Here is a 26139-nt window from a genome sequence, read left to right as displayed (position 1 = left end):
TTCTTGTATCTATCTACTTATTTAGGATATTTGACAATCGCAGCAATCGCATCGGCTCTGTTCTCACCAATTACCAGGTCTCGCTACGAGGAGGTCGCAGCGTTTCGAGGCCCGTAGAGAGACTGCCTATTTATGTTTTATTCAGAAAATCTAATGACTCGAATGTAATAACTATTAATAAGAGAAGATTCATAAAACTCATATGAAATATTTAAACTTGAGAAGCGTAACTTGCATGCAAAACATTAAGCATCTCGAATGATTGTGAAATTAAAGAAAAATTGTTTAGAATGTTTAAAACGCGATACTAAAACTTTTATCTAGAATTTAATACATATATATATATATATATATAATCGTTTTATTCGGTAGCATGTAGAAAGATTGAACGAGTTGAAAAGTTGCACTGCTATCTCTGCAGATCGCCCCCCCCCCCAAGAGTAATAAAATAGAAAATATTATGACATTGTGTATAATTCTGTATAAATAATTAATGTGAATTTAATTATTTATACAGAATTATAATTAATGTGAATTTAATTATTTATACAGAATTATAATTAATGTGAATTTAATTATTTAGGTTACAGTATCAGATTGAGATATTAAAACATAAGTTACAAGCAAATTTTAAATCTTGTGAAAGAGGGTTAAAAAATGTACTTATGTACTTTTACATATTTCGCCCCCTCCAAGAAAGGCTCCTGAATCCGCCTCTCCAGGTGGCTCGGCTGCATCGGGGGGAGGGGGATGGACCCGAGTTGAAACCCTGACCAGGTCCTCAGCAAGTCCAGGAAGTCCAGGAAGTCCAGGAAGTCCAGTAGGTCCAGGTAGCTCGGCAACTGCAGGGTCCCCGGAGGTCCTCCAGGCCCGGAAGACCGACGACGACTGAGTACATGAAGCTCTGTGAGCTCCTTATCTAGACTTCGAGGAACGATGTCTCCCGATCAAAACAAGGTCGACGGTTAATTACAATTGCGAAATCCAACGAATTCTTCGGCAAAAATGGATTTTCTGCTAAAATATACGTTCCATTGGCTATTGCTATGACAAATAATGTTAACAACATTTACCCTAACCGCCCAGTAGAAATTATTATTAACTTTGATCGATAGAACTTGAGATATCAAGCAATTAGTAACATTTGATCTTGAATTTGCAAATGATTTTCTACGCCGAATGAATTCTCTTTTATTCTCAATGTTTAATTGTTCGATACATTAATGTTAATGCTTATACATATCATCTAGTATTATTTATAATGAATAAATACATTTTAGTGGAACTTGGTGTAAATGAATAGTTGCAGGAATATTTGGAGAAATATGAGTGACATACTTGTTTCTCCCCCTTAGTTACTAAGATCGACGAAGTATACGATAGAACCACGGTACTCTATGAAACACTTTTTGGCAGGCACAGGCACTGACTCTACAATCGCATTGCACACGATTACAGAAGCACTTCCTGTTTTTAAACGTCCTTCAGTTTCTGAAAAAGTCTTCTAGGTAACGGGTATATCTAAATGGAATCCTGTTAAAAGGCCTCCCACATGGTCCAGTAATCGATGAAATTTATGCGCGAATTGAGAAATCACGAGACAATATGAACTATGACGTGCACACACTTCACTGAACCGATGAATTTCTCAGCGCTAGACAAAATTTTATTTCCCAATGCGGGTTTCAAAAGTAACTCGACTTGCAGTTGCATCCATGCACACCACGACACTCGTGCATCATGCAACCTTCTGCGAGTCTTTTAAGAATTAGATTTTACTGTAAATTTTAGTGTTGGCCATAAACTAATACTCGTAGCCAGTAATATCCAATTATTATTACTTCAAAAGTGCATTAGAATCTTGCGGGAATGTCAGTAACAGCGTGAATTTTTAATACTTTTCGGCGTACGATACGTGAAAAGGTTCTACTACACGCAAAGTACTAATAAACAATGTCATCTTGCAACTTATAGCTTGCATGGGCTTTGAAGAAATACCATTTTTGTGCTTCATAGTGTCTTGATCCCTGAAATGGATTTTCGGAGAAAAATCCGCGTGAGTCGTTGACAAACCGAGCCAAAGCATAGCGTAGCAAAAGCCTACCTGTGCCAAACTCTCTCTCTAAACGAGTCACACGTATACAAGTACGCAAACACCTTTCAGCCTTTCAACACATGTCAGAGTAGTTGCTGAGTTGAACGCTGTTCATGAGCAGATGCCACTACATTCAGACCTCAAATTATGGGTCGGTAATACAGTTTGGGTGGCGACACGAACATCTATAAGGTGATAGGTCTATGCTGTACCTCGTCTGTGTTGAAACCAATTATGGCGAGGTAAGAGATACTTTTTACCGTGGGTCGGTGATAAGGATAAAGAATGCGATCGTATTTGGATCGATTTCGTTTATTTAGTAATTGAAAAGTAATTTAGTATGCAATTCTTCATTTGCAGTGTTTTCATTTTTCTTAGCAGGGGCAGTTATTTTTCATGTCTATTAACTTTACCGACCTGTATGAATCGGTGGAATATGGTTCTCAGAGTTACCGTTTTTAAACATACAGTGCGCAACACAAGTCACAGTTCTTTCACGAAGTTGTTACTTCAGAGGTGGCACCAGGGGGGCCAAGCTTCCCTCTTACGAAAGTTGAAGCAGAGTTTGTAGCGCCTCCTACCAATACGGTGCTAACTAAACGGGAAAACTTCAGCCAAACAAAGACGGCTTGGTCCCCCTGGGTCAGGGAAGGCGCTACGTTTCACCGGTTGTTACACATAGAGATGCATAAACGTAGAAGAGAAACCCTGTTATCAAATTCTTGTATTGTTGTTCAAGATTATTGCATAATAAATTTCAGTGTTCCTGCTCGAATGCGAGAGCCTCAGAATTACAAAATGAATTAATAAATGAAACATTTTCTATATGATTTTACATTTTACTTTTGATAAAGTTGTTTGTCCCTATGGAGCGACAATTTTTAACCATTGTAAAGTATAATGCAACTAACCGGACCAACTGATCCATATGTTTAACCAACTGGATACACACACACACACTTCGGACTTGACATGGGGAACAGGGAGCACAGAAATGATGCTGAAGATCTATTTAGGCAAAAAGTGGCAAAAAGACGCTACCTACTGCATTTTGATTCCGTAGCACCGGTGCACCGCCGGTCACCCGCGCACTAGGGCTGTTCTTTCGGCCCAGTCGGTACCTTCGGCCCGCTCGGTTCTCTTCGAGCCGCTCGCAAAAATTCAAGTTCTCGGTTGTATTCGAGCCGCTTGAAAAAATGCGTGTTCTCGGTTCTATTCGAGCATTTCCAGCCGCTCGAAAAAATTCGAGTTCTAGGTTTTCTTCGAGCTACTCGGTTCTTTCGGGCCGCTCGCTTTTTTCGAGTACTCGGCTCGGTTCGGTTCTTCAAGCCAAGTCAGACTCGGCTCGCTTTTTCCGAGCACTCGAACAGCACTACCGCGCACACCCGCGGTCGCCGGTTGAACAGTTCGTGCAGATTGCAGATTGTAGAAGGTAGACAGTGGAGATACGGCTTAATTTTTCTTTCTACCGTTATGTGATAAATGATATGATTATTTCTGTTTCTTTTTATTTTTTCTGGCTTTTATCTATGCGTGCGTATGCATGCACGGATGTACGTGCGCGTGCTGTACATCTTTACATACATATTTTTTGTTAATAAAGGTGGCGTTGTCGCTGCTTGGCCGTAGAAAACATCAGAGAGAGATTAAAGCATGTGATTCTGCCTTCATTGTAGATAATACGAAGCTGTGAAAATGGCGGACGAACAGGTGAGTTGCCGATCAAAATAACGTGCAAACCTCGAAACACGACGGAGTTGATTACGACAAAGTGATTTCGAAAATCGTGCGGTAAGCCAGCCGGCGGTAAATCTGTCGCGAGGTGTGTGATATCGATGTGTGTCCCGAACATTTTGCTGCCGGGAAACGGAGTATTCGTTCGATGCTACTGCACTGTTTATTGCCGGACGACAGTGATTATTATTTTGTCACGCTGTCAATGAAAATGCAATGACCAAATGAAAGATTTCTCAGTTCTTGATTTATCAACACTTGCAGTTATGAACGAAACCGTGTTGCTGATGCGCAAACCATTAACCTTGTTTTCCTCGATAATACTCTGTGCATATACACTTTAGAAAATTCAAAAGATAATTACTGGATGCTAATATCGTCCAAGTTGTGTGAATTTCATGTTTAAATATCTTTGTTTCCAAACGGTCCATTTCCTACTCTAGCTGTACCCTGCCAAATTATTTACAACATACGGCATAACCTATCCAAGGCTCTTGACTCGCATCACAAACCAAGTACATAAGATGGTTTTTTTTCCTTGTTACTCTCATACATACATACATGCATGCACACATACACGCATACGCTAATACGTACATACATGCATACATACGTTGGCTCGCTGTTTATCCGACATTTGGCCTAAAGGATTTCTTAATTAACCGCGAAACTCTTATTTCGTTCCAATATTTCGAGGATATTTCCAAGGCAAATGCCGGATCACTTTAAAATTTAGCGGATTAGTATTTGTTATTTGAGAATCGAGCCGCGTAACCTCAAAATATTATTTAAATGCCGAGGGAATATAATATTATTAGTGTGTTCTGCCTCGGTTGAAAATATTAATATTATTTATTAAAATAAATAAACTAATATTAGACATTATTATGCTGGAATGTGGTATTTAGAAGAAGGCTTGTAACTGTTGTCTTTTCATTATACCTATTACTATAGATATATGTATACAGAGGTTGCATTTAAGAAACAGCTAGTACATATCTATATCAGCTAAACAGTTTTTCCTTGTTATACACACATAATTGCGTTCTTTTATAACATCCAATGTATGATTATTATTATTTTTCAAACTTGGGTTTGCCATCAACACATAGTATGGTTGGCGCAATGTACCCATCGTCATAATGATGTTTTGTTTTTATAAACATTGATTTTCGGTCAACTGTGACAGATAATAAAAGTATATCATAGAGTCTGAAAAGTGAAGCAATGATTTTGGTGCTTATAGACTTGAAATGTCTAAATGGAAATATTAAAGTACATGTTTGAATCATATCAATAAGAATGGATCACATACAGGAAGTACGGCAGCTGGAGTTGCTGTGCAAGCAGTTGTATGAGTCTCAAGATTCTGCGCATCGCGCAGAGGCAGAGAAAGCGCTTGTTGCATTTCAAAATGCACCGGATACGCTTACAAAATGCCAGCTCCTACTTGATCGAGGAGATTCTGCGTACGCTCAGTTATTGGCGGCCACCACATTGACAAAATTGGTTTCACGTTCGGCGGGGCTCAGCTTACAACAAAGGCTGGACATACGTAAGTGTATTCTGATATTAAGATATCCCGGGATTGGTTATATTCGAGCTTCAACTCGGCTTCAACAAACTTACTGATGATTTTGTTGCAGGGAATTATGTTCTCAACTATTTAGCAACTCAACCAAAATTACCAAACTTTGTGATACAAGCTTTGGTTACGTTATTCGCTAGGATATCCAAGCTTGGTTGGTTCGATTCTGATAAAGACGAATTCGTCTTTAGAAATGTGGTCAGCGACGTAGCAAAATTTCTTCAGGTTCTATTTCTCATTCTGGTAAACTCGTCGATTGGCATGACCCTCACCGATTTCGATGACCTTGAATTATGTTGTAGGGGGCATAATTCTGAACAACTTTTTCCTATACATGTAACCGGCGGTCGGCCCTAGTTTCCGAGATATTTGCAAATCTTTACTTGCGATGTTTGTAACCGCAGTCTCGTAAAAGTAACCTTGGTAAATTTTTCCTCATGGATTTGAAGGAAAATTTTTTTAATCACCTTACCATGATCGCCTCTCTGTACAGTATTTCTGTTGACTTATTCTGACACAACGCATTCCACTTTCCAACTTGTCCCGGGTATTAGTATTGATTCCGGCTAGACCAGCTCGGGGGCGCGTAAAGCATGGTAGCGAACCGATGTGAGTTTAACTAAAACATAATTTCTTCACTAGGGAGAGGGTGCTTTCGAGAGCACCTGTTGGGTGTGTGCGGGGTTCCGTCAACATCCCGACTATGTTCGGCGACGCCGGATATTAGGATGATTCTGGTTCTAAAACATAATTTTTTGCAGTCTCATTTTTAGCATCCCCAAACTCACATCGGTTCGCTACCATCCTTTACACGCCTCCCGCACTATTCTAGCCCCAACCGATACTAATACCCGGGTCAAGTTGGAAAGTGGAATGCGTTGTGTCGGAATAAGTCAACAGAAATACTGTACAGAGAGACAATCGTGGTAAGGTGATTAACAAAATTTTCCTTCAAATCCATGAGGAAAAGTTTACCAAGGGATTTTTGCGCATATCTTAGAAAGTAAGGCCGACTTCCGGTTACATGTATAGGAAAAAGATGTTCAGAATCATACTTCCTACAACATATTTCAAGGTCATCGAAATCGGCGAGGGTCATGCTAATCGACAAGTTTACCCTCATTCTTTTCAATCTTTCTAGTTTCTCGATATAACGATATAATATATTTGATTACGATACAGGGATCCGTGGAACACTGTATGATAGGAGTCCAGTTCCTTTCTCAACTGACTTGTGAAATGAATCATGTGTCGGACGTAGATGCGAATAGGTCTCTTACGAAACATAGAAAAATTGCCAGTAGCTTCAGAGATACGCAGCTTTTTGAAATATTCAAGTTGTCGTGCACTTTATTAAGTACAGCACGCGAGAATTGTAAAAATTTAAATTTCAACGACGAAGCACAGGTATGTCCTTTCTATCGTATTTCTTTAACACGCAGAAAATTTATTTCCGAATGTTCTTATTTCTTTTTCCTATTCAGCACGGTCTGATCAGGGAGCTTTTAAAGCTTGCTCAGAACTGTTTAACATTCGACTTTGTCGGAACATCAGCGGATGAAAGTTCGGAAGACCTTAGTGCGATACAAATTCCAAACAGCTGGAGGCCTGTATTCTTGGATTCGAAATCGTTAAAGCTCTTCTTTGATTTATATCATAGTTTACCGTACACGTTGTCATCGTTGGCCCTCTCGTGTTTGGTCCAAATGGCATCTGTTAGGAGGAGTTTATTTTCAAATCCAGAAAGAACACAATTCCTAACGCACTTGGTTAATGGTGTGATACACATAATACAAAATCCTCGTGGCTTGAGCGACCCTGGAAACTACCATGAATTTTGTAGACTACTGTTGAGATTAAAAAGCAACTTTCAACTCGGAGAACTGATCTTACTTGAGCATTATCCAGAAGATATACAGTTAATTGCAAAGTTCACAGTACAGAGCTTACAAATGTGGCAATTCTCACCAAACAGTTTGCATTACCTTCTAGCCCTGTGGCACAAGCTGGTGTCATCTATACCTTACGTGAAAGCAGGAGATCGACATTTATTAGACATATACACGCCAGAAGTTGTAAACGCATATATCACTTCAAGATTTGAATCGGTTGCGGTCGTAGTTAGGGAACGTTTGGAAGACCCGCTCGATGATTTAGGGGTGGTACATTTACAATTAGAGCAAATATCGGTAATTGGCAGGTGTGAATATCAAAAGACATATACCTTGTTGGTACAACTGTTTGATCAAGCTGCCAGAGCTTACCAAGAATTAATGACGCAGCCCCAAGCATCTCCGGCCCAACAAATGGATACATCTATACAAGAGGGTCAACTCACATGGCTTGTGTACATTATAGGTAAGAAAGTATGTAATTCATAGGCTAATAAGCGCAACGAACCCAAGTTCGAGTAAACAAACATCCGTTAAAACAGAACATGCCTTACAAGCCATACATGTATAATGTTTAAAAAATAAGGTGGTGTCATTGGTGGGAAAGTAACATTTAACACCAACGAAGAGTATGACGCGATGGATGGTGAATTAGTCTGCAGAGTACTTCAATTAATGAATTTGACTGATTCGAGACTCGCGCAAGGTGGCTGTGAGAAATTGGAGTTGGCAATGTTGAGTTTCTTTGAGCAATTTCGTAAAATATATGTAGGCGAACAGGTTCAAAAAAATCCAAAGGTATACAGAAGACTGTCGGATGTTCTGGGAGTGAACGATGAATCTATGATACTCGGTATTCTTATCCGAAAGATGTAAGTAAACTGCGCATCGTCGGCATGTCGAATGCCCACCACCAGGCGATCTTCCAATCCTTCCTTCGATCCTTTTGTATTTTGCAGAATAACAAATCTCAAGTATTGGGGTCGTAGCGAGCAAATTATTTCCAAAACGTTACAACTATTAAACGATCTCTCTGTGGGTTATAGCTGTGTTCGTAAACTTGTAAAATTAGAAGAAGTACAATTTATGCTCAACAATCACACAGTATGTATAAGCAAATATGTATATATCGGGTAGCACGCGAGTAAGTGCACGAGTAACGAAGAATATTCAAAGCTACTTTTTCCTTAATAGGGAGAGCATTTTCCATTTTTGGGAAACAACGTCCCTGTAACGGAAATGCGTTGCAGATCAATGTTCTACACGTCCCTGGGTAGATTACTGATGGTAGATTTGGGGGAAGACGAAGAAAGGTTTCACACGTTTATGTTACCCTTAACGGGTAGGAAAATAATGATAATCTATTTAATCTGTTTAACATTCTACATGCCTGTACATACTTTTTTATCTTTTACTTGTAGGCGCATTAGAGAGCTTGGGTCAATTAATGGGCGCTGCCGATCCTTCGCTTTTCGCGGCAGAAGAAGCAAAAAAGGCACTGATCGGCTTAGCGAGAGACCTGAGGGGTTTAGCTTATGCGTTTAATACAAAAACATCATACATGATGCTGTTCGATTGGATGTATCCTTTTGCCAAAGATATATGTATTTCTATCGACGCTGATTGGGCGATTGGTGATAATCTTTTTAAACGACAGCTACCTTAACCACCACTATTTCTAGATATCCAAATTACACACCAATTTTATTGCACGCTGTGGAATTATGGCACTATCAACCGCAAGTTACAACACCTGTCCTGAAATTATTTGCCGAATTAGTACAAAATAGGTGTCAACGATTACAATTTGACGCATCTTCTCCGAATGGGATTCTATTATTTCGGGAGGCTAGTAAAGTAATATGTAGTTACGGTAATCGCATATTGGGCGTTGATGTTCCAAAGGATCAAATATACCCTTTAAAACTCAAGGGAATAAGTATATGCTTTAGTATGTTAAAAGCAGCTTTATGTGGCAACTACGTGAATTTTGGAGCGTTCAGATTGTACGGTGACGAAGCATTGGACAACGCGCTGAACACATTTGTAAAATTACTTCTCAGTATACCACAGAGTGATTTACTGGTACGCATTTCTTTAATACCCTATAGAAACAATCTAACTTCAAGGTTTTAACATTTTATTTTTGCTTTTTCATAGGATTACCCGAAACTATCTACAACGTATTACGTGTTACTCGAGTGCTTGGCACAGGATCACATGGTTTTCCTCTCTACCTTAGAACCCAGAGTTTTCTTGTACATTCTATCGAGCATCAGTGAAGGCCTTACAGCATTAGGTGCGCAAAAAGACTCCTATACAGGTCTGTGCGGCTGATTCTATCTTATTATCAGTCTCTTATCCTCTATACCAAGCCTTAGAAAGGTATTCATCAAACATTCTTGTATTATGCTTTTCAAACACACTATTATGATTTAAACATTCTTTCGTTGAACAATCGGAACATTGAAAACTTGATTCTAGCTGACTCTTCGATACAAGAGATATCGATAGTACACATACTCTTTCTCGTACCCACCAATACTCTATCTGCCATCCTCTGAATTTATTCTTTTAAGATCTTTTAACACGCCTCTTTTCATCTGTTTCCTAAAAATACCAGAAACAAGTATATCTCTCTTTTATCGTGCATGTACGAATCACTTTTTCCAACATTCAACGTTATTCTTCTTCTTCTTCTTGTCATAAAAGATAGCAACGAAAAAGTTTGTCAATGCGGACTTTTTAATTTCTCTCTCGCTCCCACTGTACATATCATGTCCATTTGCCTTTAGCATTGTTGCTTGGAATGTAATTTTGCCTGTAGATATTAGTTACCATAGTGAGCTGAATGATTTTAGAGGCAGTGAGAGAGGATTGGAGTTGTTGGGATTTCTCGACCCTATTATATTTTCTAATCATTTTATTGGGGTTTTTAGTACAATGTTGTATGAAAAACTCAATATTGTTTAATCTTTTTCTTTTTCATACTTGATTTTATTTGATATTGAATTATATTATAATGCGGGCGGGGGTCTTCTAGTGCACATGGTCAGCCGCACAGCTGGCATGCTTCTAAACTGTATAAACGTTTATAGCTAAAAGATGTCTAGTTAAGATATTAATCCTCGTGTGCATGATATTATATTATCCGTTAGTACGGTCCGTTTCTCACGTTTTGTTGATTTATACGAGTGTGACACGTGATACGGCAAACTACTACATCGCCACTTTCTTGCGAATATCCAAGTATGTACATATTACTAGCAAAAGATTCTCGTTCTTGACACATTGCGTTGAAAAGAATAATAATATTCTCAAGTTATGTATTGGATAAAGAGATGGTTGTACAGAGATATATTTGCGTATAGGTATCAAGTTCCACAGCGATTCAGCGCTGCGATCATATTTATGTACATGTGTTTTTGCATTATATGATTTTCCAAGTAGATGTCCCATAGGCCATAATACATATTATGTTTCTCTTAAACTGTTTCACTTAAACAAAGAATACGAGAAAGTAGTATAACGAAATTCTGTTACAGATACAATGGTTTGTACTGGTTGCTGCGCCACTCTTGATCATATCGTGACATATTTATTTAAACAACTTTATCCAAAAGGTATGAGTTATTATAATTCATCAGTGATGAATAATAAATTAACATACGTACGCGTTATATTTTTATATGCGGCGGCTATACCTGTACATTTACATACATACATACATGCATGCACGTACACGTACACTTGCTATCAGGGGGCTACGCGAGAAGAAAAAATGCCGTGGTTCCAGGTGGTGGAGATTTATTACAAGTTCTAAAGCAACATCCCGAAATCCTTCAGCAAATATTGAGCACTGTATTAAATGTGATAATGTTCGAGGACTGTAGGAATCAATGGAGTATGTCACGTCCCCTTTTAGGATTAATTCTTTTAAACGAAGAAGTGAGTGCGAATAATTCCTCATTTACACTTGACTCGACGAAAGAAAGAATAAATATATACGAATGGAAATTAATTTTCATTGCAGTATTTTAATCAATTACGAGAAAATATCATTAGAAGCCAACCAGTTGATAAGCAGGCAACAATGGCACAATGGTTTGAGAACCTCATGGAAGGAATTGAAAGGAATTTACTCACAAGGAATAGAGATAGGTAAGAGAGAGAGAGATATGTATGTATATTGTTAAAGGCAATAATACCAAGGACAGTGCGTGAATGTTTACATGTGCTTTCTCCTTCTATTTTAGGTTTACACAAAATTTATCGTTGCTTATAAAAGATATAAATGATATCTTGAAGGGACCTTATACATCTGTAAACTCTGTCAGTGATATGATGGCTTTGTAGTGATACTGCTCTCTTTCAATTAGATTCTCCTAGGTTCTTGCCTGCCAAATGCTTGAATGTGTGTGCGAGTGAAATTATAAATTACGGTGGACTCGAAATTATGGTTTTAGATGAGTATAAAGATAATAAATTAAGCGCTGTTGTTTTACAAAAACATTATCGTTTGGCTTCCTATTCTTCTCTAACCTTGTTTCGCTTTTTCCAAATTATCTCGAGCTACGCGACTATTTCGAACCTCGTTTCGATTCGTTTCGTTTCGTTCGAGAACACACGGAGATACATACATGCGAATAGCGTGCTTATAACCTCGACGTTCATATACATACATACTCGGAGTTTTTGATGACGAAACTGATACCTAGATTCGTTTTATTACCTTTATACTCCTATCACTTTGGTTCAACGCGATACCAGAACACGAATATTCTTGCACATATATTACGTATAAGAAAGGTTGGCAATAAATATATTACATCTTGTAAATCAGCAGTCAATATATATTGAATAATTTTGCACCGATAAATTGGTTAAATTCACTTCAACTATTTTCCGAAAGCGCTCGAAACAAAACAAACGTGAGATTAGACAAGGATTGTCTTTTGTTAATGCTCTCGAAGCACGTATTACGACTTACGAGTGTGAAAACTTGCTTTCACATTATCTTTTCAGTACGTATACTTTTAGTTTTCAGTGCCAAGAATCACCTTTTATACATATTGTTCATTATATTTATACATTATTTTAAATAAATATCACATTATAGATTGTAGTCTCAATTTTTAAACGATATTGGGAAATAGTATGTAGAATAGGAAGCCAGCTATACATATATTAGTTACTAGCATGCATTTTGTTCCATATTATTACTTTTACGTACAGTCGACTTCCATTTATTTAAATACATATATTTGTTATCTAAGTACTTTTTCTTCTTTTTTTTTCACAAAATATGCATCGAAATCTCATGACCATTCTAAAACAATAAGGATAAAAGATTCATAAATCACTATCAAAAAGTATTAATATTCGATCATTAATATCAGTTCCTTGAGAAATTGGCCCGTATAAATGTATGTCAATGGGGGCGAGTCTTTCGCACTAACAATGTGATGTATTATGAGAGACGCCATTAAATTGGTAATGAAAAAATTTCTTTGAAAATGTATCTCGTTGTTGTGTCGTCGTCATCGTTACATTTACTACTACTACTACTACTACTACTACTACTGCTACTATTACTACTACATATTACTCTTATTACTACCACCAACACTACCATTCCTATTACTAGTCCCACTACTCCTACCACCATCACTACTACTACTACTACTACCTACTATTATGATGATGATGATTATTATTATTATTATTATGATTATTATTATTATTATTATCATCGCAATTTCAAGTGTCACTGATAGTATTTTGTTAAAAAATGGTCGGTATGAAATCTATATTACAATATGGAATTAGTGCAACTCGTAAGAAATTGTGTCCACTCGCGCGACAATAAAACGCATTTATGTGTTTCATTTGGTAGACACTAGACACTAGACTGTTGTAACACCCAATAGATGAAAAGCTATATATACTTTCACTTAGTATTTAAATCATTTACCGTGCAACACACGAATGCGATCAATTCCTTACCTCGCTGTTCTTATGTTGGTCAAGTAAGCAAAAACCTGTATGACAAAGAAACAGAGTTTGTTACATACACAATAACATTTGTGTTTGGCTATTACTACTGGATCGATTAATTAGAGTCAGTATATTCTAACAAGGCACAGCCTGCTTATTGTAAGATTTTTATTTGTAGTTTTTATCAAGCTTTATTACACAAATACCTTTAATTTAATACGTTTTCACCATCTTTGGATGTAAACATTGTATATATCTTTTTACTTAATTCAGGGCCAACTTTACGCATTGTTGTAAGAGGCCCAGCTGCCCTTCTAATCTGTGAAATATTAGAAATATTAGAAACATTAGAAATATTAGATATATGATTGTGAAATGTAAGTAAAGCTATAATAATAAAATGTTTAATTTTTATAATTTTTTATAACTTTTCTATATAGAACATTTTCCTCGTTAAATAATTCGCTCGTATCGTTACGCATAACGTATTTTAGAAAATAGACAAATCTATAATTTACCAAAATATCTTTCAGCAAGTTTATTCCTTCGTTCTGTGTACAACTACTGTAAGCCTGAGAAACAAAAGAAAAGCAAAAGGATAAACTAAATAATTATATCGAATTTCACTTGTTACAAACTACTGGTACATAATAAGTATGTTGCATACTTTTGTCAAATCCGCAGGACTCGGGTATGCGGAAGAAATTGCTTCCGCGATTTCCAGGCTACTCAAATTAAACTGACAAAGCTGCTGTTGCCACAATCTTTTCAGTCCGTTTCCATCTTTATCTACGCTTACCGTATTTCTATTATCTCCCATCACATACCAATCAAATTTGTTCGATAAATCTTTATTCTTTTGCAATTTGTATGGTATTAGTGCCATAGCTTTTGTACACTGATATACCATTAACGCTATATCTTGAGAATCATTCAACAGCCTGCTGCTACACTTGCAAATAATTTCTATCTCATTCAGGCACAGTTCAAACTCCTCCCTCGATACATCTGGGAAACTTGTAGATTCGTCACTGTCGATACTCTTTCTCTTATTCTTTTGTAATTTATTTCTTCCTTGATTTTTAACCGAATTCCTTGTTCCTTTTCTATGCTCAAAGTAATCATCCATACCAACTATTACCAACAGTAACTTTATAGTCAAATTATTCCTCGCTAAGAAACTTTTCATACTGGAAATACTTGCACAAAAGCTGCCATCCGCTACTTTCCTTACGGCTTCGTCCCAATTCCAAACTATCAATGTTTCATTAAGCTTTTCAATATCTTTTACTGTACAGACTTCATTTGCTGTATTCAGATAACTCTCCTCAATGTTTCTTCTCCATGTAATACTGTTTGGAATTAATTCTGTCTTAACGTTACATTGTACACCAGCCTCCAATAGCATAGATTTAATATCCTTAAAGAAGTCAAACTTTTCGATACCTTTGTCAAAAACAACTTCCATAAATTTCATACACTCGCCGGGCTTAATATTTTTCTGCTTCTTTAACTCGATTCCTCTCAATGCTTTCTCTCTCATTAATCGTTCCTGTTTTTTCGACCTATCCTCTGTTACTTGACTTTTAGCTTTCCTCGCTGCGGATGTAACACCTTTCCGTCCCTGTGACAAAGATTTGTCAACATCATCCAGTCTAGAATTCTTGTCATCGATAGGAAACTCGAATTTGTCTAGGCCCGATTGGAAAGATTCGATATTAGATTTATTGGAACCATGGACGGTGTTTTTATACAAGTTGTGCTCTTCTTGGTCCTGGTCAACGGCGGTGTAACAGAAATTTACTGGAGGAAATTCGAAATCATTCGAATCAGAATCATTGAGGCAATAATTTCTTCTTTTCCCTCCACCAACTCTCTTGGCTCTATCATTTTCGACAGGCGAGACAGATTCGCCCGAATCACTCAGAACAACACAATCTGACATTCTATCTTACGGAGAGAAATGAATCACGATCATGTACATATACGTAAGGTATATATGCATATGTACTACATTGTTGAACCCTCAACAGTCACACAAGTAATTATGTATGTTCATTCGTTTTCCGCGATACTTTTATTCACAGCTAACGAGGTTATATGCACCAATAAATGAATTTCTTTCTTAATTCGTTTGTTTATTTACAATCTGACTTGTAAGCTCCTGAGCAGTGGGTACCGGGCTTTCTTCCACTTCCTTCTAAAATCATATGTCAGATATTCCACAATTTTATATGGAAGAATGTCAACGGATGTCAACATTGTTAACGTTAGTGGGAAATTGGATTAAAAAAAGAGTGTTTCTTGCCGTTTTTGGTAAGGATTTGGGTAAATCCATCAAAATCTTCATATTAATTTTTGAAATTTTTTTACTATGATTTAATTGTTTAAAAATGCAACCTTCTAGTTTGTAACACATACATGAATAGTTTAACTTACTTAAGAAAAATTCTTTCTCTATTTATTTATGCGAGTTTTTTTGCACGGCTTCTTTAAGTATAAAGGCACCGTAATGGGTACAGGGCATCGTAATCGGGACACGTACCCTAGCCTAATAGTAAAGTTGCCAAAATCATCTTGCATATGGAAAAGTTTTAGTACCAAATTTCCACCAAAGAGAGCGCCACTTTTGGTCACTTTCGATAAATGGCGCGTAAAACGTACGTTATTATTTAATTAAGAATAAACGTCGGGATGCTTGAATAAAGATATTTTTCCGTTGTTCCATTATTTGTGACAAACGTAAATTCCATGTTATTATATCAAGATCTAGTACCACTTATTACAGCCCTGAACAATGAATGAAAATACATATACTCGGGAAATACAAAATAAATTATGGTAAAAACTGTTTGACCGAGTGGTTGGTTTCAAGCGGTGTTTTACATATAATGACAATCTCGCATTTCCATAATATGTGTTTATTGACTCAAGTGCTTCGAGACCCCGATCCAAGTAAAATATATATTTTTACACTCCAATTAGGAATGTAGGAGGCAGTGTAGTAACATGAGATTTCATTTCCATAGTACTTGTATATGTATGCATTTGTAGATAGCTGTAGTATAATGGAGTATGTGCTTACAAAGAGTACAATTATTATTACTATTAATATTATGCTATTCTCTTCATTAATAGATTTTGTGAATTCAGAACATATTGCATACTACAAAAGTATAGTTTGCACTCGAGTTCCATATATACATACATACCTTAAAGTTATAGAGAATTTATCGTTCGAGCATTCTAGCTTAAAAATCACAATTCTTTGTACCCAATTTGACTGCATGCAATTCACAATTTTCTATAATTCTTTTCCCTTCGATGTAAAAATTTCTATAATAGTATAATAATGTACAAGTATTACTTGGTACTATTTGTTACAAATGTAACCGTAAAAGCGAAGTAACTTGACGCGTTTTATAGTAACAGCTAATACTCATTCTCCTCTTTTATACCATGTATTCACAGTTTAATTCTAATTTTATGCTGCGTAAAATGCAAACTACATCAGTTAAAATTAAAACCCGAATTTTCCTTTTTTCTCACACTCGATTTATTCATAGGGTCGAGACAGTCCAATTACTGCAGTATTATTTATCCAAACATATGTACTTTCTGGCAACCTCAAGGATGCATTACATGTCTGTCCTATTGTTTAATATACCATTAAGTAATTTTGTGTGTATGTGTGTTTGTGTGTGTGTCATGTGCGCGCGCGCGTGTGTGTCAGACTAAAAAGGTAGTATCCTTGACAGTAATATGTAAAGTTTCCATAATGAAACATTACGTTACATTTTAACGCTCTATAGGCTATTGTTCGGAACAAGCTCGAAACATATAATCAAAGAAATGTGACTACCGTAACATAAATTAAAAATTGAAAAATATCATCTATCCGAGATCATCAGTCAAAACATAATAATTCCTTCACCGCAGCAAAGACAATTTGAGAGTCACTATATTGGTTTTCTATGATCAACCGGTCAACTCGGTATAATGAAAATTTATATTTTTAAATGCAAATGGTATTGTATCGATGGATATGCGGAAAGATTGCCAGCTTTCCATGTACTCCTCGGTATATAATATGAATCTTGTAAAATTCACGTCTATAGGAACGGCTACATGTTCGATTAACAGCTGTATATATACACATCTATAATGCTAAACACGAGTCTGCGCGCGTGCGTGCGTGCCGGCGTGCAGGTGTTGCGCGCGCGGAGGGTATAAGCGATTCACGCCTTCTAAATTTCGTACATGAAGCATGATAGTTTTTATCATTGGCGTAACTAGTTGGGGGGCCGGGTGGGCCAAAACGCGGAATGGCCCTTCCCTAGAAACTATCGAAATAAGTAAAAAAATCATTCGTCTGGTCTGTTAAATAATCAATAATTTTTTATTCAGTTTACTGTTTACTCTTTGTATTAGTGTTAAATAAATGATTGTTATAAAATATGTATGTATATAAAGATTTCCTCTACTTATAAAAAAGAGCTGCTGCCCCCCCCCCGACAAAAATCCTAGTTACGCCAATAGTTTTCATGATACTTTCACATACGAATACCCCAACCGTCACATTCACACAGGCTAAGTACTCCAATCAAACAACATTTTACAATCTTCTTATTATAAATTAATCACATATAATAATTAAAAATAATGATGACGACGACGACGACGACCACGAAAATAATAATGATAATGATAATGATAATGACGACGGCCACGACGGCGGCGACGAGTGATGATAATAATAACAAGGTTCCGTAACTTGCTATAATACAGCCAACATCTTATCAAGTGTATCCAACCTCCCGAAAAATGTTTTCACTCTCGTTCTTTTTCACGTATTGCAAGTCTTTCATAATAGGAAAGTGGTCAACTTCTATCGTGTCATAGAGCGTAGAAGAATTCCAGATATGGCCAAAGCAAACAATTATTTACATCCATGGGATATATTCACATGGTTTTAATATACTGTTTGTTACTAAAGGCAGTGCGTCAACCGCGTATAAATTAATTCATAGTTTTATGCGTCACTCCATATAGGTATCCTACTTTAGAGCATTACTTTTGCTTTTCACAGCAAGTAATAAAGAAAAATCAATAATCGTGCTTTTTTTTTTGAGATTGTGTTTCTGATTCTGTCTAACCGCTCTTCACGCTGGACACTGATTTTCTTCATTCTCTGCGTACACTATCGTCAACACATTGAACTCACTCACTAACCACTTGTCTGGAATAAAGTAAACATAAGAGACAACTTGACAACACACTTGCTATCGATGCAATTCGATACGATCATATCTGATGGTTTAAAAAAAATGTTCTACGATACATTTACGGTTTCTATGGTAATATTTCAACAAACATTCAATGTGTACAATTTGAAAATGTGTTCACTCTATGTGGTACATCGGGTAAAAGTGACATGAAATTCCTACACATCATACTTACAATTATATCACAATGAAGGAATCTTCGTATTAGTGCGTCACTCGAATGCTACAAAAGATTGTTGCGAACGTTAGAAAATAAGAAACACCGAGCTATCCGATATATTTATACGTATTTCTTCTCATACTTACGAGACAGAGATCTGGTATCAGATTGACTCGCACCTGATGCATTTACTGTCGCAGGCCCACAAGATACATTTCCACTCGATGGATTCAGATTAAGAAAATCCCAAATTAGTATTGTATCATCGTGCGACGACGACACTATTTGGAATTCGTCAAACTGCAGGCGGAATACGCGTCCTGTATGTTCCTACATTACGAACAAATACATTACTGCGATTAAAACCAATCTTTTCTTCACGTAATATTAAAATCAACTGCCGCAACCGTCGAAGCAGTTGTAGATATCTCACCACTAATGTACGTAAACAGAGCGAGTTGGCTAAAGCACGTGGGTCTAATGCTGCTGCCAAGTCCCAAACTTTAATCTTTCTGTAACATAAGGTAATGACAATGACAACGACAATGGCGGCGGCGACGATGACGAGGACGACGACGGGGACGACTATAAAGAAATGATACGAAATGAAATATTATGTAAGAAGAAATTTTCTATACTTACCCATCGTAAGCTCCGCTAACTATATGCTTACTGTCAAATCTAATACATCTGACCAACTCCTCGTGTCCTTCCAGAACGCGTAAGCATGCGCCACATTCGATATCCCACAATCTGATGGTGTTATCGCTGCTTCCACTAACTACTAAGCAGTCCCTGTATTGCAAACACGCTATACCCCGTTTATGTCCATTTAACGTCCGCACAAATTCGCAGGTAGATGTGTTCCATACTTTGATAGTCCTATCACCACTAGCAGAAACGATATATTTCTCATCGAAATCAACAACATTCACCGCTGCCCTATGTCCTACTAGTACCCTTCTTAAAGCAATTTCCGTTTGTGATGTCATGTCCCATACAGCTATCGAGCGATCCTAAAAAGGGTCCAGCAAGTAGCAAGTAATAAGTAAATGTCGCGTTTTCCTTCCGTTTAGGAATACATAAACCACTTATACAGTGAGCTTCACTAACCTTCGAGCATGTGACCATCATTCCATTATTAAATCTCAGGTGTAAAACTGCTTCGCAGTGATGTATCAATGTGTTAACCATTTCACCGGTATTAGCGTCCCAAACTCTTACAGTACTATCAGAGGAACCAGATATTATTGCTTTGTCGTCATATTGTAAACAGAGAACAGAACCAGTATGCCCTGTTAGCACTTTAATACATTGCAACGTATTTCTGTCCCAAATTTTAATCGTATTGTCTCTCAGACCAGAGACTATTTTTTGGTCGTCGTATTGTAAACAGTAAACACCTTTTGAAATTTCACTTCTACAGTTTATTCTTTGAAGATTACATCTTCCCATTCTCCAATTATTATCTATACTAACGATATCTTTAACTATTTTCGGATAAAGAGATCTATAAAAACTGTGATTTGGATGACTTTCTCCTGGCCTTGGTTTAAATAAATACTGAATCCTAAAAGTAAAACCAAAGAAAATCAGTATAGTACATACATACATACATGCTCGTACACCATAGTTTTTACTGTATCCTTAATATTTATGCGATAAATCGCAGGATATGTGACCAAAAATATTAACTAACCACCCTCTCTTTTCGGCAAGGCCTCTCCAGATCGAATCGGTCCGAACTTTGCGCTCCATTAACTTTTTCCAAAGCATTCCTTCGCTGATCACTCTGTGCCATTCTTTACATACTAATTCTGCTGCGATCAATGAATCCGCATCCAGATACGAAAGAATGCTCTCTGCCACGTGATCCAACCCTTTCTCTAACGATGTAGAATCATGTTTCATGAAAATGTTTGACGGGTGTGTTTACTCTAACCATATAGTTTCAAAGAATCTCACTCACTTGGTAACAGAGAAATAAAATCTCTCTGCAACATTGGTTTCAGATAGGCATTGATGTGTCCATGCTGATAATGGCACATTCGTGCTAGTAATTGCTCCACAAAGTTCACTTGCTCCGGTTCGCTCCATCTTTCAAAAAGTTTCATACAAATTTCCTTTTCCTGTCCATACTGCGTAGATACCCCTGTTGTCAGCTCTTTCTTGCGAGTGGGATCGTAGAGTATTGTTATTGGATACTGGAAAAAATATCGTACACGTTCCTACACATTCTGTAAATCTCAAGCTTTCTTTCTCATGGAATACAGAATACATTATACATACACTGAAAACAGAAACAATCACATTCACATGGATTATAAAAATGTTCCTCTTTTTTTTTCCTTCACATTATTACGCGAAAGATGTAGATACTACTAAGATACTAGATTGTCAGTGTTTTTTCCCCGAAATATGCCACCACTACCACCATTACCACTACTACACGCACGCGACGAGAAACGGGTAGCGGGTTCTTGACCTCGGGCAGCCACACTCTCTTGACAGTGTACAGCAGAGTGTACACATTGACTGCCCACAGAAATAAATGTCGACCAAACCATTTATTTCTTTCATTCATATTTCATCTCTATATTAACAGAAATGGGACTCGACGACGCGGCGATACAAAATTATACGATCAACATACATTATGGCTAGTAAAAGAGATTGGAAATTTTCTTAAGTCACGGACGAAACATTAAAAATTTCAACATTCACCGTGCGAATTATTTATTTATGCGGAAATTCAGCTTTTTCCGAGACCGGCCCTTTGCTCGGTAATGAGTAACGGGTTAATCGATCAAAAGAAGAGACACGTTTCTAGTCCAATTTCCCATGAATATTGTGTATCGACAGTCTCTATTTATCTATACGGATCGAAATGTACCAAAAGGTCCGAGGCCTGTACTAATCCAATATTTTCTGTCTGACCTACTTGTTACACCTACTTGCCACCCTTACTAGCGGAAGCCCTCCTACATACAACAGAGGTATATATTGTGTTGATCTTGTTGCAAGTGTGTATAAATCAAGGCCAAACATTTCTACGAAAGAAACCGAGAAAGGGCCGAAATCTTTTCAGTGGTTACACACGACTAGCCGCATCATAGAACGTTGTTTTTGTCATACTTGATCGAGTATATTTAATAGCAAGTATAAAGTACCGCTCGATTAAGTGCATACAAGAAAAATCTGATCCGGATTGTATCGGGTGTGATCATTAGACATTATTATCGACTAAATGTTACTCCCGCTGTTCATTATTTCTGTAAATAAAGGGAATGCTTTTTCAACGAAGCTTCTATTATTTACCATTCACGGCTTTCATATCATCGCATGCCGTTAGAGAGAGAGGGGGGGCCTAGACGATAAAAAACAAAAACTGTGCAACTAGAGACGGTTTTACATTGTTCGCGTCTTTGAATCTTCGCGTCCGTGTAAGCCAAGCCAGAGGCGTCGAGAGCCAACGCCGGGCCCGGGGAAAAGATTCTGACCGGACCCCCAAATTATTTATATAAAACATCAAAAGAATTGTAAAACAATATCAGACTAGAAATTGAACTATAAATTACACTTCAAAATTACAAGTTAAAGCACTTGAAATTAAGAACAAAGAAATGATTAATTGAAATTGTATTGTACATATTTTTTTTTTACAAAAAAAAAAATGGTACGAATCGTCGCCTGAGTGACTCGGCGAAGATGAAACGACACCGCGCGATCGAACGTGAAATATTCATTGCAGAATATTAAAAATTCTTTTAAAAAAATAGAAATTTCATTAAAATAAAGAATATATTGAAGTGTGCCCGGACCCCTAAGAACCACGGGCCCGGGGAATTTTACCCCTCCCTCCCCGTACCCACTCGGCGGGCCTGAGCCAAGCACACGTTTATTGAACCATGGGCAGCGTGTAAATCCTTGTTATTACATGTACATCCTAGTTGTTGGGTTGTTTGGCTACGCGTATAAGTCACGCTGAGGGGAAATGTCGATGGTTTTTGGCTCGAGATGTGTATTGCGATTATTCGACTGTAAAAGGTTGCATACAGGCGGCAACATTTGAACAGTCAGCTGGGTGGTAAGTATACACATGTATAATACATAGAGATATGTAGGCGTATCGTTCTCTTTTATCACCTGAAAATGTACATACCTACCTACATATGTTCGCGACGCTGCCCGCATAACGGGATCGCTCTAACAACAACTCCTTCATCCCTGACGAGAGCCCTATTCTCCCTCTCTCTCCCCCCTCTCCCTCCCCGGCATTTCTTTGTCTCTTGGTGTCGTTACTCGTTACGTATTCCCTCCACCTTGTATTGCATCTTTGCAGAAACGTGAACCGGGGAAACGGGTGTCCTTAAGGTTACGGTTATATACTTGCGTGCGTGTTTTGATCAATGCGTTCTAACGAACAAACGAGCGCATGTTTTTCGTTTCCCACCTGACGAGTATATACCCTGCGTCTCTTTTACTTCTCCCGATTTCGTTTCGCCGGACGAATTTAAACGCACAGCACGATCTAAACTCGTTGGAATCATCAGTCATCACTTAATGTCGACTGTTGATTCCATGTTGCTGGTACAAAACAAACACACGTATTATATTTCGACGAAGGAAAGACAATCAAGAACGAGTCATGAAAACTACGTAATATAATCAATATACGCGAACAGTAACTTTTGTAACCGGGCAAATTTCAACAGTCCCGGTCCGTCCTGTTCGTCAATATTTAACGCGCTGAAATTCAAAAAACTTTTACGATTCGAATAGTAACCGTAATAATAATCGATATAAAATATGAAATTTCGTAATCACGTGGTTTCTCGTTGCGTCCAACGAACAGTGAAAAATTAAAAACGCGTATATAGTACGTACATGTAATATAACCGGAATGATGAGTCACTGGCACTATACATATAAGAATACAGTGCTTTTTCCCCGCCAAGTCATGGCACTTTTAATAACAGACTGCCAGAGTTCATTAACACTGATCAATCATGATACATGTTTCTACTAAACAGCCCAACACTTTTCGTCTCTGCGCACATCCCCTAACTTTTACTATGTACCTAATAAAGTTGGCATGTTTATTTTTTCTTACATCCATACTAAATGATATACTAATCTGAAGTTTCTTATACACATTTTGATGATTCTGGTTTACATCCAATTAAAAGAAAAGATTATACGATTATAAATGGTAACTGAGAAGCAAGCCATTACGCTTTAAGAGTAAAGGAATAAGTACCCGAACCCGATCGTGCCTTCTAGCAAAGAAAATTTAAGGTAACCTTGCGCAGTGACTTTGTTCAATCGCTCGCTGTTATCATGAATGTAATTCAAATTTGGAACAATGCAGAGCTCCGAGAGGAACGCTAGGGAACAGTGGATAGAAGAATGGATGAACGGCGAACGGGTAATGGGGGTTCGCAAATGTAGCAGACACAGAAGAAAGGTTAAGAGGAAAAAATAAGACATTTGTTACATGGCAAGCTGATCTCAGAGCTTGCCAGGCCCGAAGAGATTAGGCTTGTACAATAAAAACCATCATTACTCCATCAAATCAAGTAATTATTCACATGCAATTGAATAAAAAAAGAAAGAGAAAGAGAAGTGGTGTAGAAATTAGTTAAATTTGTTATTCGAGTGAATAATAATTATAAAATGTAAGAAAATTGTTATTGAAATACGCGTAAATAGATGCAGAGCGAGTACGTAACGGCTAGTGGAAAATTGGTCCTTGATCATGATCGAGGAAAAAGTAGGCAACATTTTGTAAATGTTGTTTAATTCAAGGGGTCAACTGTCATCACGATATGGTATGGATGTGGTAGATAGGCATCCTCTGATAAAGAGACTCGGAGAAATGATCTTAATCCAGTCCTCGTGCATGACAGTTTATAGATTATACAACATCATAACCTGCTACGCGAAATATATTTAACCGATTAACGATCCAGCCAGCTGAAATGACGCGTCCCCGAAATTTCGATGGATTTCCCGATCCGAAAACTACATCTACGTCCTCCGATCGCGAAATATTAGCTAATCCCTTGGTCATAAGGAGGAAACATAAGATGGCGGTAGATTTCAGGTCGAGTAAAAAAACACTAATATGTATCGTATGTTACACGCACCTGAAGATTTGTGTTTGTGTCGTCGATAATCTTATCCGTTTCCATGTTGATCATTCTCACGCACAGCTAGCACGATAACTCTGATTTAAGCTGCGAGAAACAGACAAAAATACGGCGGGCGTTGTTAAAAAGGGATAAAACACCGTTTCAACCGTTTCAACACTGGCGTTTGACTATTCAACGGGGGGGACCGACGACCACGGCGACGCTGACGACGCTGACGACGCTCACGGCACTCACGGCACTCACGACCACGACGCTCACGAGTCTTCGCCATGTACAGCAAGTTCAGACAACATTTCACCAACACAACAGCTCATAAATAACTATGTCACTTGACGCTGCCTGACACTGCCGAGAATCGGGAAACCCGATGAAATTGTCAAGCCTCGCGGAGAAATCTAACTAATTGTAATTGACCTATATCGCCTAACCAGAATATATAGCAAACGGTGAGCAGTGTTGTTTCCCTTTAAAAACGCACAATACAAGTAGTCGTAAAGTGTTGCATAATTTACAAAGAAGGAAGATATGCTACACGATCAACCGCCAAGTTGAAAAAGTTTCGCAAAAAACCGTAAACACGACCACTGCTCCCACTGCTCCACTGCACCTCCTGCCACCTCCTGCTCTTTTCTTCTCCTACTGTTTCTTACTGGATAGGTAGCGGATGAACTCTTGTACCAATTGGTATACTGGGTAGAGCTGTTCGACGCGATAGTCTCAAAATGGCGTCTATGCGCAGTACGCGGGTCTATTTAGACCTTCTTACGCATGCTTTAGGCGCGCTATTTCAAATACCTTAAGAGGGGGACCCCACCCTGAAGCCGCTAACAAAAGACCAAGTTAGGGATTTTTTTGTTCGTGTAAATAAAAATATAGGGCTTGGATGTTTTATATAGTTTTAAAGCAATCTTTATTTTGCTAGAAAATTTTTTTTTTTATGAAAAATTGTACAAAATGGCTTCCCGGAGCACTGCAAAAAAAACTGGCCCACAGTGGGCAGTGCTCCAGGACGTCATTTTGTTCATCGTCATTTTGTACAATTATTCATAAAAAAAATTCTAGCAAAATAAAAATTGCTTTAAATATAAAAAATCCAAGCCCTATATTTTTATTTACACGAACAAAAAATCCCCAACTTCGTCTTTTGTCAGTAGTTTCAGGGTGGGGTCCTCCCTTAAACATCCACGTCGTCGTCGTCGTCGTCGTCATTATCAATGTATCAACGAACATTAG

General features: G+C 37.7%; 2 protein-coding genes across 14 annotated transcripts; one reads left to right on the top strand and one right to left on the bottom strand.

Annotated features, from left to right (window-relative positions):
* The first annotated feature begins 3677 nt into the window (after positions 1-3677).
* Positions 3678-13723, top strand: Ranbp16 (Ran-binding protein 16). Of its 9 annotated transcripts, none has more exons than XM_076822307.1 (15): positions 3678-3805; positions 5147-5384; positions 5476-5642; positions 6600-6824; positions 6902-7775; positions 7896-8181; positions 8269-8413; positions 8504-8651; positions 8731-8890; positions 8992-9394; positions 9470-9632; positions 10855-10932; positions 11070-11257; positions 11343-11470; positions 11566-13723. In XM_076822307.1, exons 1-15 carry the CDS (start codon positions 3791-3793, stop codon positions 11663-11665), a joined length of 3318 nt encoding a protein of 1105 aa, XP_076678422.1. In that variant the 5' UTR covers positions 3678-3790; the 3' UTR covers positions 11666-13723. The 9 variants fall into 9 exon arrangements, with proteins under 9 accessions (XP_076678422.1, XP_076678420.1, XP_076678417.1 ...); XM_076822305.1 differs by having other exon boundaries at positions 3790-3805; positions 5019-5384; XM_076822302.1 differs by lacking the exon at positions 3678-3805 and adding an exon at positions 3815-4008 and having other exon boundaries at positions 9470-9608; positions 11106-11257.
* On the bottom strand, positions 9250-25528 carry Slmb (beta-transducin repeat containing E3 ubiquitin protein ligase slmb). Of its 5 annotated transcripts, XM_076822309.1 has the most exons (9): positions 24901-25528; positions 20721-20955; positions 20451-20637; positions 19865-20321; positions 19394-19767; positions 19185-19263; positions 18898-19081; positions 18767-18814; positions 16322-18545 (listed from the first exon to the last, which is right to left on the bottom strand). In XM_076822309.1, the coding sequence occupies exons 1-8, from the start codon at positions 24952-24954 to the stop codon at positions 18804-18806; spliced, it is 1581 nt and encodes a 526-aa protein (XP_076678424.1). In that variant the 5' UTR covers positions 24955-25528; the 3' UTR covers positions 16322-18545; positions 18767-18803. The 5 variants fall into 5 exon arrangements, 4 of the variants coding, with proteins under 4 accessions (XP_076678427.1, XP_076678426.1, XP_076678425.1 ...); XM_076822312.1 differs by lacking the exons at positions 18898-19081; positions 19185-19263; positions 19394-19767; ... (2 more) ...; positions 20721-20955; positions 24901-25528 and adding exons at positions 9250-9919; positions 13316-13350; positions 13513-13625; positions 13825-13878 and having other exon boundaries at positions 13974-18545; XR_013086639.1 differs by lacking the exons at positions 18898-19081; positions 19185-19263; positions 19394-19767; ... (2 more) ...; positions 20721-20955; positions 24901-25528 and adding exons at positions 12540-12638; positions 13284-13350; positions 13513-13625; positions 13825-13878 and having other exon boundaries at positions 13974-18545.
* Between the last annotated feature and the right edge of the window lie 611 nt (positions 25529-26139).

This window comes from Andrena cerasifolii, chromosome 10 (assembly GCF_050908995.1).
Source record: "Andrena cerasifolii isolate SP2316 chromosome 10, iyAndCera1_principal, whole genome shotgun sequence".
Taxonomy (NCBI): domain Eukaryota; kingdom Metazoa; phylum Arthropoda; class Insecta; order Hymenoptera; family Andrenidae; genus Andrena; species Andrena cerasifolii.
Note: the sequence above shows the minus strand (reverse complement) of the source record. Positions and strands in the feature narration are given on the sequence as shown.

What these genes read in the sequence shown, in the direction of transcription:
- Ranbp16 (XM_076822299.1), top strand. Translation starts at nt 3,931, where the DNA reads ATGTGTGTCCCGAACATTTTGCTGCCGGGAAACGGAGTATTCGTTCGA. An exon ending in GTTTATGTTACCCTTAACGG is followed by an intron (nt 8,652 to 8,730) that starts GTAGGAAAATAA and finishes TTTTACTTGTAG; the next exon opens with GCGCATTAGAGAGCTTGGGT. An exon ending in GCAAAAAGACTCCTATACAG is followed by an intron (nt 9,633 to 10,854) that starts GTCTGTGCGGCT and finishes ATTCTGTTACAG; the next exon opens with ATACAATGGTTTGTACTGGT.
- Slmb (XM_076822309.1), bottom strand. Translation starts at nt 24,954, where the DNA reads ATGATCAACATGGAAACGGATAAGATTATCGACGACACAAACACAAAT. An exon ending in TTTTATTTCTCTGTTACCAA is followed by an intron (nt 20,638 to 20,720) that starts GTGAGTGAGATT and finishes CTACATCGTTAG; the next exon opens with AGAAAGGGTTGGATCACGTG. An exon ending in TGATGGTCACATGCTCGAAG is followed by an intron (nt 19,768 to 19,864) that starts GTTAGTGAAGCT and finishes GACCCTTTTTAG; the next exon opens with GATCGCTCGATAGCTGTATG.